This window comes from Cydia pomonella, chromosome 13 (assembly GCF_033807575.1).
Source record: "Cydia pomonella isolate Wapato2018A chromosome 13, ilCydPomo1, whole genome shotgun sequence".
In the NCBI taxonomy this organism is placed as follows: domain Eukaryota; kingdom Metazoa; phylum Arthropoda; class Insecta; order Lepidoptera; family Tortricidae; genus Cydia; species Cydia pomonella.
The window spans coordinates 3,163,676-3,173,986 of NC_084715.1; the positions used below are offsets into that span (position 1 = coordinate 3,163,676).

A 10,311-nucleotide genomic window follows, 5' to 3' on the forward strand; every position below is an offset into this window, starting at 1 on the left:
GGCGTATGCTCTAGAGCATAATAAACGACTTTGTGCCGCTTAAACGCGACTTAAACCTCAATTTTACGAGCATGAGAAGTTATAAATATATGAATTGACCATCACCCGTGAAGTTCTTGGTTGTATTTCCGTGCATTACAAAAAAACACTACATAGATTGACGACCGGTTTGGCCTAGTGGGTAGTGACCCTGCCTACGAAGCTGATGGTCCCGGGTTCAAATCCTGGTAAGGGCATTTATTCGTGTGATGAGCATGGATATTTGTTCCTGAGTCATGGGTGTTTTCTATGTATTTAAGTATTTATAAATATTTATATATTATATATATCGTTGTCTAAGTACCCTCAACACAAGCCTTATTGAGCTTACTGTGGGACTTAGTCAATTTGTGTAATAATGTCCTATAATGTTTATTTATATTATTTATTTATTTATATTATATAGATATGCCGGGATAGGAATTACCGGCCGTGTGCCAATTAATTATTATTTTATACAATCGTCATATAATAGAGCGCTTTTCAGTCGAGTACCGTGTTTGGGCAACGAAGCTTGCTGAGTTGCCTAAGTAAGGTACGAGATAGAAAAGCTTGATTGCCTATATTAACTATCCAATACTTTTTCTACGAGCCATCTAAAATAATACTTTTTTTTACTATTAAACCTAAATAATTAATGAAAATCGATAACAAAAGACATAAACGCGCGAGCGCTCGCCCGCCCGTCCCCCGTTTTGTCTATTCTATGGGAGCGCGTCGGCACGTGTTTAGTCATTTTTTTTTTAATAGTTGACTACAGTGTATCGAAAATAATATTGTAGTTGGAACTCCATACATACAAAAGTACGCAATTATAGTTTATTATACGAAATCTTAATTCAACCAAGTCGAAGAGTAGAAAAAGGCTTTTATTGTAATGTATTCTTATTTTTAGCGACCTCCTAGCCTAGTCGGTAGTGACTCTACCAACGAAGAAGGTCCTGGGTTCAAATCCTGATAAGGGCATTTATTTGTGTGTTCATGATATTTCCTGTATTTATCTTTTTATACTTGCACCCATGACACAAGTAATACTGTACTGCTAAGTCGATCTGTGTAAGATGGCCACATAAATAAATAAATAAATATTATAGGACATCCTTACACAAATTGACTAATTCCCATGGTAAGCTCAAGAAGGCTTGTGTTGTCGGTACCCAGACAACGATATACAAAATATACAAATACTTAAATACATAGATTACCTACCAAATTGAAATGTATTATCAATTAAGACGTTTAAATGCTATTTATTTTATTCATAATTTTATATCTTTGAATGTGCTTTTAGATCCGGGTATGTCCTTAAACTACGTCCAAAAGAGAGGTATGGGCAATGTGAATGTCATCTCGCCTTGTGTGGTAGGGCACAGCACAGCAGATATCATTCCAGATCTAGAGCAGAGCCCAACTGGGGAAGTACCTCCACCTTATAGAAAACCGCAGCCAAATAACACTTGACCCTACTCATAGTGTTGTGTTCCTGCCGGTGAGTAAGGATGCCAGAGCTCAACGAGGGGGGTGGGGTTAGGGTCGGCAACGCGCATGTAACTCCTCTGGAGTTGCAGGTGTACATAGGCTACGGAGACTGCTTACCATCAGGCAGGCCGTATGCTTGTTTGCCACCGACGTAGTATTAAAAAAAAAATGTGTTGTAAATTAGACCCATGACTGAGGAACAAATATCTATGCTCATCACTCAACACACAAAAAAATACCTTTACCGGGAACCCAGAACCATCAACTCCATAGGCTCCATAATATTTATTAATTTATTTTCCCACATTCCAGGTACTAGAATGGCGTGAGCGTTACCCGCACGTTAGCATAAAGCGGTCCTTTCAGTCCGCCACCCTCACCGCTACTCCAAACCCTCTGTTCCTGGCTCCGAGCCTGGAATGATGCTGCACCGTATGCCCGATGTTCGTGCTCATGAAGAAGATGATGGAAATCTATTCATTTATATGTAGGTGTTGCAAGTAATTTTTTTTTGACAAGTTTAGGGAAAAATTGGAGTCTATTTTATATTTGGTTAGTTTTTGTTTTTGTCGTTTAAAATACGACATCAAGTTAACCCATTACCGCCCACTTGGGCACACCTGGGTTACGGCGTTTGATTCGATTTTTTCGTGGGCGCTAATGGGTTAAAAATAATGAACACAATTGATCTCCTTTTAACATTTTTTAAATTTAACTTTTATGTTACTTACTGCATAAAGCGCTCCTTCCCGTCTGGTACACTAGTACTAAATGTATAAAGCGGTCCTTCCAACCCTGTATGCTTGTATTTACTGCATAAAGCGGGCCTCCCAACACGGTATACTTGTATTTACTGCCTAAAGCGGTCCTTCCAATATAGTATACTTGTATTTACTGCATAAAGCGGTCCTTTCAATCCAGTATACTTGTATTTACTGCATAAAGCGGTCCTTCCAATCTAGTATACTTGTATTTACTGCATAAAGCGGTCCTTTCAATCCAGTATACTTGTATTTACTGCATAAAGCGGTCCTTCCAATCCACACTCACCGCCAGCTGTTCCTGGCCCGTGTCTGGAATGATGATTGATCGTGATAAAAAGTAGGTTTTCTGCCCTTTTTGATTTAATTTTGAAATTGTTTTTTTGTTGGAGATATTTAGTCGATTTATTTTTTCATGTGCAATCTTTTTACACCAAACTAACAAAAATTTGACGTGAGACGTATATTGTTTTTAAACTCGTGATTAACTTTGAGGTGCAATTGAATTTAGTTTTAAAAAGGCTTTTATATTAATTAAATATAAGGTCAATGTGGCTAAGACCGTCTTTGAGGTAAGACCGTCTACAAGCTCTTTCGTCGCTTCTAACTCTTTCGTTTATGCAAATATTCTACGTCGGTGGAGCAGGGAAAAACCTCGCGTGATTAGTGCACAAGCCCTTAGTAACGTAGTAGGTGGAATGACTGTTTAAAAACAGCTTTTAATAAGCTTTTAAAGTTAAGTCTAAATGTTAAGCAAAGTCGGTCATGGTAGAAATGAGGATTATTGATGATGATTCATGAACTGTTTTAATTTTGTAAGTGTATGGATATTTTATTAATATGTTAGTCCAGGAGACTACATACTAGATAGTAAGAAGGGCGAAAGCTTTACCAATAAAGTTTTCTTGCACAGTCGCCGTCAGATAAATCGGAGCGGCTGGCGTGCTCAAAAATATCTGAACACGCACTCTAACGCCTAGACAATATTGGCGTGTTCAGATATTTGTGAGCACCGTGGCCACTCCGATTTATCTGATGGCGACTGTACCACCACAAAACTTAGGGTGCGAAAATAATTTTATTAATAATGGAGAGCACAAAAAGGTTAAGAACCCCTGGTTTAATTAACAGCAAGTTTAAATAACATGCGAAAAAATTGAGGTACCGTCAACCGGGGTAAATAGGGGTGAAGAAGGACAAAACTGTGAGATTTAGAGACCCACACGAATTCTAACTTTCGGTACCATGGGAAAGGGGTAAGTGTCTTCTCTGGGATGCCACTTGTGTCAGCACTTTTGCCGCCTCGCACATTGGCCGGTCTGTCCGGACGGCAGGAGCGGCGGCTGAATTTGCGGCACTCCGAAAGCGCGATAAGTACTCGGCGCTGCTGTCGAGATATATGTTTGTCCCGTTAGCGGTGGAGACGTCCGGGTGTTGGTGTGCCGAGGCCAAAATTTTCTTGGGCGAATTGGGGCGGCGGTTGAGGGAGAGGGGTCATGACCCTCGTTCCGGGTCATTCCTGATGCAGAGGCTGTCTATCGCGATTCAGCATGGCAACGCGGCGAGCGTGATGGGCACCTTTGCGTCTGGGAGGGCTCGGGACGGGTTGTTTGATTAATTTTTGTATTTGTGTCTTTCTTTTTGTTTACTTTTACTTCTGTTTAGTTTATAGTCCATTTTAATGTTTTTTTACTTTCGATTGAAAATAATAGTAAATTTTATATGATACAATTTGTGTGTGTCAGGTAAATCTCATTTAAAGATTTTTCCCTATTCACTACGTTTGAGGGTTTTTTTTTATTTGTAAAGCTGAGCCTTATGAAGTTAAATATCAAAATCGTAAAAGACGGTTAATATTTTTAAGCTCTGGTTTCCAAGGATAGCGGCCACGTCGTATACCACAGTATAAGGAAGGTGTCTTTTTAGACCCAGTAGTCCAACTTCGAACATTTTATAATCCTCGTTCCGAATTCAAAATCTTGGACGTATTCGCTCATCGGCGACGGTCCGCCCGGGCGCGATCCTTAGCAATAGTACATTGTGCAACGAGGGAGGTAAGTAAAATGTTGGATACGAGGGAATTAAAGACCCGAGTTTGCAATATTCTTACCCCCGGAGTTTTTCATGTTTTTCATCACACTTGCGAAGAAAAAACTAAATTTAAGCGAAATAATTCTTAAATACGGTGACATATCAAACATTCGTCCGCCATTTTGTAATTTTTCGAGGGTTATTCCCACTAGTTACCACCAAGTTGTTACCAGTGGTAACCACTGGTAAAAGGTGGGAAAAAAATTCCCAGTAGTTACCACTGGTAAAAACTTGGTGGTAACTAGTGGGAATAACCCTTTCTCGACAGGAAGGCACATACTCGTACCTATTTGGCATTCAACCACGATTGAAAATTATGTAAAAATATTTTAAACGGCTAAATTAATCAAATTAAATAATTTTAAACAGGAACAAAAATATCGTCAGTATTTTAAAAGTAAAACTCGCTTATGCTAATTGGTTTGTAAGAATAATTGACATAATTAAAAAAATAAGCTGTGACTCCCTAGGGTGTCCCTATCTTTTCTTTTTCACAATCCATAACTCCCGGGGGAACAAAATAGGCCTTTGTCCTTCAGTACACCTGCATGAAATAAGAACTTTTTCGAGCAAGTGTGATTAAAATAATAGAAGTCACTGAAAAATATCAAGCACGTGAGTAGATGACGTCACTAGAACGTTGTCTATGTTAACAAAATGGCGCGGTTTCTTAGAGGGCGGTGATTGAAGGAACATTATTTTTGCGTCCGTAACACTACGGACGCTATATGACAGCACCGCTATCTTAGGAAACCAGATCTTTACCTACATTTATGTGTTTATATATGTATGACTAATAAATGATAATTATAATATAAGTATATTTTATATGCCTGAGGGATTGTTCTTAGTCATAATAAGAAAGAATTGGTCTGACGAATGAACTGATAGTATATATGAATGTATTAAAGACTGATTATTACTTAAATGATCTAATTGATAATGAGAGTGTCACAAACTATCACAATGTGTAATTACAAAATTGTAAGATTTTTATAAATTATAAAATACCTCGACTCAGACCAAGTTAAGTTGGCAGCGATTTTGATAGCCCAGACGGTGCAAGTGTTAAGTAAACGTCATAATTTTAAACAAGCTTGACGTTTAAAATAACACCTGCACCGTCTGGGCTATCAAAATCGCTGCCAACTTAGCTTGGTCTGACTCTAAGAAGTTTCGTAAAGCATTTAATTAATAATAAAATGTAAGCGAATATAATTAGTATTGGTGGTATAATATAACTCGAGTCTTTTGTCTAAATTTGAAGAACCCTGAGTCTTTTTTGCGAGCCTCTACGCTAAAAAACTTCCGAGTCTTTTAACCTTTTTCATCCTAGTGGTCATCTACACGGTGCCTGTGGGATTGCGAGAGATTTTAACAGTATATTCCTAATCATATTTAAAGACTAAAATGTCCTAAGTATATAACTTTTTTGGAAGTCGCCTAATTTTAGAGTTAAAGCCACTTTAAAAAAAACATCTTTTTATTGTTACTTAGTGCAAAACGCTGTTAAAAAAAAATAAACCAATTTTTTTTTTATCAAATCAACACATAGTTGAATTCATAATTTTTTTTTCTTCTTGTGGCCTTATAAACGCGTGGTTAAAATCTCTCGGGTTCCTCGAGGGCTCCTTGTATACTACGCACCTATTTACCTACATTTTAAAATTGACATAAAAATCAAATTAGTGTTTTCCCTTTCATTTGTCATTAAACTTCATAAGCCATAACCTGCTGCATAAATTACGCCTTAATTACTACACCACGGTTGCCTTAATGTTTTAAATATGAATGTTGTGTTTGTTTAATGTTAATACTGTTTAAATCATGTACCTACTTATGATTCACTTGAAAAAAAAAAATTGGGACTAAGGGTTAAGTCTCAAGTTGATAACTTTATTGAATATTTTTAAGCGCAACTCAAAAGAACTCGAGCATTAATAAAGACTCCGTCAACAATTTTGTAGGTATTTTCTAAATAACAGTAAAAAACTAAGCGATTGTATGGTGGTCTTTAACAAGTTGAAACTTAGAGCATTTAACCAACCGGAGACGCCTTGTCTGTAATTTTCTGTACAAAACCGTCTGCCGATTTTTGCGGGGGAGGGGTAAGATAAACGTCAGTCCATACAATGAGTATGACCATTGGCTGAGGTTTTCAACAGAGGGTTACGCTCTTAAAGGCGACTCCGGTTGGTTAAATGCTCTAATAGTTGTAAAGAACTCTAATTTTGACTTAATTATATGAGTATGAAATACAGTCGAGTCTTAAAGCAGAGGACTCGAGTCTTAAACAACACTAAATATGGTAACTACGGTTTCTACTTCGTAAAATGTAAAAATATATATATTTATTTACGTAATAAATACATTTTATAAATAATCTACTAAGTACTTTATTTTTAATACAAACAGCTAAAAAAGCTTGGCCAATTCTGAATACCGTGTTAGTAACAATAAACTAGAATAATTATAGAAGTGTGACTAAAGCTAAAAAATGAGGCCACGGGAATTCTGCCTTGAGGTAATCAACTGTAATGCACTGCGCGCGTGTTGACAAGGGTTATTGCCACTAGTTACTACCAAGTTGTTACCATTGGTAACTACTGGGGTTTTTTTCCCACCGTTTATCACTGGTAACTACTGGGAAAAAAAATCCACTAGTTACCACCAACTTGGTTTGAACTCTTAACATTTTGGTGTTAACTACTGGGAAAAAATCCTAACTTTTACCAGTGGTGACTACTAGGAAAAAAAATCCCACTAGTTGCCACCAACTCCGTTTGGTGGTAACTACTGGGATTTTTTCCACTGGAAGGTGGGAAAAAAATCCCAGTAGTTACCACTGGTAACAACTTGGTGGTAACTAGTGGGAATAATCTGTTGACAACGGCAAATCTACTTAGGTCACTAGATAAGTTTTGCAGTAGACACAATATGAACCAAAGAAGTGGCCTATCATATATATTTATTAAAACTGATACTTACTGACATGGACTGTATTTAGAAGTCAATAATGTACTGAGAGCTTCATCTATATATAATATTCCGTCACTGGTTAGTAACAACCAAGTAGCAACGAAAAATAGTAATTTTGAAGATATATCTCGGCAACGTAATTAAAAAGAAAACACGTTAATGCTGAATAACGAAAAAATTCCAAATATACCAGTTCAATTCTTTTTTAATGAAGTCTTTTATATTAATATTGTTGATCATTTTGACCAATGTTTGCAATTTGAAGAAAATACGTTTATTTCAGTTAAACGATGGTAGTTTTATTTTTAAAGGATTTTTTTTTAGAAAGACTTAAGAAAAGTATTCCAAAAAATGTTTTAATGTATTTTTGGCCCACACGTACTAAAAAAACGGTGAATATCCGACTTTCAGTATTTAGTGTTCAGCATTGTACTTAATTTTGACAAACCACTGTGCAATATTTAAGAAAGAAATATCGCAATAAAATAACGTTGCAAAACGTTTTAATATATGTTTTTATCTATAGGAAATCGAACAAGACGAAAATGATGACAGCTAAGACAGCTGCTAAGCAGCTAACATGAATATGATGACATTTTTTTTACTACGAATAATATATCATTATTTCTGCTCTAGTGAAGTAATTATGTGGCTTATTATTAGGGCATTTTCATAAAAAAATTATGCACCATTCTTTTTTCTTTTAAAAATATAGAAAGTTTAGTTAGAAAAAAATTGAAGTTTTTTTTACTCAGAATGAAGTCTACTAATGATTTTTTTTTCTTTTTTTTTCGAAGACATTTTTTTAACACATCAATTAGTCCTGGTAATAATGAAAAGAAAAAGCCCTAGCCCAATTTGTTTTGAAAGTTAATGGCACACTTGTTTCACGAAATAGCCAACTTAAGAGGTATTACCACACAGAGGTAGAATGGGAAAGTCAACGTCAATCGATAGTTTCTACCTATATTCTGTTTTTTTATTCCGTAGACTAAAATGACATTTCATGTGGTACTAAGAAATGTCATGTCTAACATTTGAAACGTCATTTTAGTCTACGGAATAAAAAGACAGACATTAGAGTCCGATCGATGTATCGACGTCGACTTTCCCATTCTACCTCCGATCGATGCCATCAATCGATTATCGATAATACCAGGGGAAGGGTGGTAACACCCTTAAATATAATCTGTAATTTTTTTATTAGATTTTTTTCATAAATCCGTCGTTTTTTTTTCATTTTGACTTGATTCAGGCTGTTAGAAATCATAAACACACAAAATTTTCTCATGTTATTCAACTGGAGCAGAGCTTTTATTTTAAGACAAAGGTAGTTGCCGCTTATTAAGATATTTTATACGTTTCCCGTCGAGTGATGGTTCCCATGACAGTTAATTTTTATATAGAGTTAGGGCCTCCGCTAGCTGACGCGGACGCCCGCCGCGTGCGCACGCACGCGGGTGCTATTTGTAGGTGAAATCCGCCGCACGCGTCCGCTTCAGTTAGCGTTGCTCATACTATTTTTCGTTAACCCGCTCGTCCGCTGCGTGCGTCCGCGCCAGCTAGCGGAGGCCCTTAGCCCTTTACTAACTGATCCTTATTTCGTCATAAATTTATTTTTCTACGAAGCACCCGTAGTAAAATATAATTTAAAATTTACCGCTAAAAAACCAATGTTTTTTTTTCAGAATTTTTAAATACATTTTCGTTACCGCACTCTTACAATTTGGACCATCCATACAAGATGTTTTTTTTGTCCAATTGTCCAATTTAACTTATACACTTTGGTAATTTTTTTTATATATTGTTATGCATTTATAGGAGGAGGATCGCACCTCATGCGCCTCTAAATCAGTACTTAGAATCCCTAAAATGTTAATAAAATAATATTAAAAATTAGCGGCGTTATTTCATCGCCCCACAAAGAAAAATTGAAAAAAAAAATGAAAAAATACATTTTGTGTGGGGTTCAAATTTTCAAAGTGCGGTTGCGACAGCTAAAATGTATTTAATTTCTTTTTAATATAACTATGTAAGGATCATTATTTATAAATAGCTTATTATTATGACTATTCTTACTTTTATCTATGAATAGCTTATAAAAGAGTATCAATTGACTCGTCACTAGTTCCCGCCATTTTGAATTGTTATAAAAATACGGGTAGGCAGTGACAAGCGGCCAGTTCGAGTACGGACAGCCGTGTCTTATCCAACCTCGACATTGACAGAATCATCAACACCTTGATGGAGCCATAACACGAAAAATTGATTGATTGAAGTTATAGTGAAGACGTCTAGGAATATTTATTGTAAATTGGTTGCTATTATATCTTTATCTTTAATAAAGTCAAAATATTGGTGAAAATATTCGTTTTCATCATCAATCCGGAAATATCCCAACAATTACATTGGTTTTTTAGTCGTAGATTTTAACAATAAGCGGGTGCCCCGTAGAAAAATGAAGGACCACCCTAGAGTAGCTGTCGCGTTAAACGTTAGTTCACGTATTTGGAAGTTTAGCACATTCATTTATTTAGAAATGTAACGAAAAAAATACGGTGTTAAGTCGAAATTTGATTAGCTATACGCACCTATATATGTATACCTATATGTACCTATGATGAGCCAACCCACCGCTGCATTTTTAGTTGCAATAAATAGTCATAAGCGTATGGACCTGTTTTAATTTCTTCTAACACCTTCACTCCAAAATGAACCTTAACGCCTAGAACATATGGTCCATCGACCACGGATATCATTTACGGTGACCTATTTCGCGGAGTGAATTTAATGTAATTTGGAGTTAAATATGGACAAATCAGTGCAAAAAAGTGGACAATAAAGCGGATAATAAAGTGTTAAAGTGAATTAAAGTGAAAAGAACGATATAGATTGGTAACTTTGGGATTTACAACAAAATGTTTCTACAACCGTTATTGTTCGAACTAAATTGTACTGAGTG

At 36.2% G+C, this 10,311-nt stretch overlaps 1 protein-coding gene across 1 annotated transcript in view; it reads left to right on the forward strand.

Moving 5' to 3' along the window:
• LOC133523993 (F-box/LRR-repeat protein 4) overlaps nucleotides 1-10,021 on the forward strand; it is a 52,505-nt gene extending 42,484 nt beyond the window's left edge. Inside the window, exon 13 of the mRNA XM_061859750.1 lies at nucleotides 1,831-10,021. Coding sequence (XP_061715734.1) covers nucleotides 1,831-1,941 — 111 coding nt within the window. The 3' untranslated portion in view covers nucleotides 1,942-10,021. The remainder of the gene's footprint in view (nucleotides 1-1,830) is intronic.
• The last annotated feature ends 290 nt before the right edge of the window (nucleotides 10,022-10,311 follow it).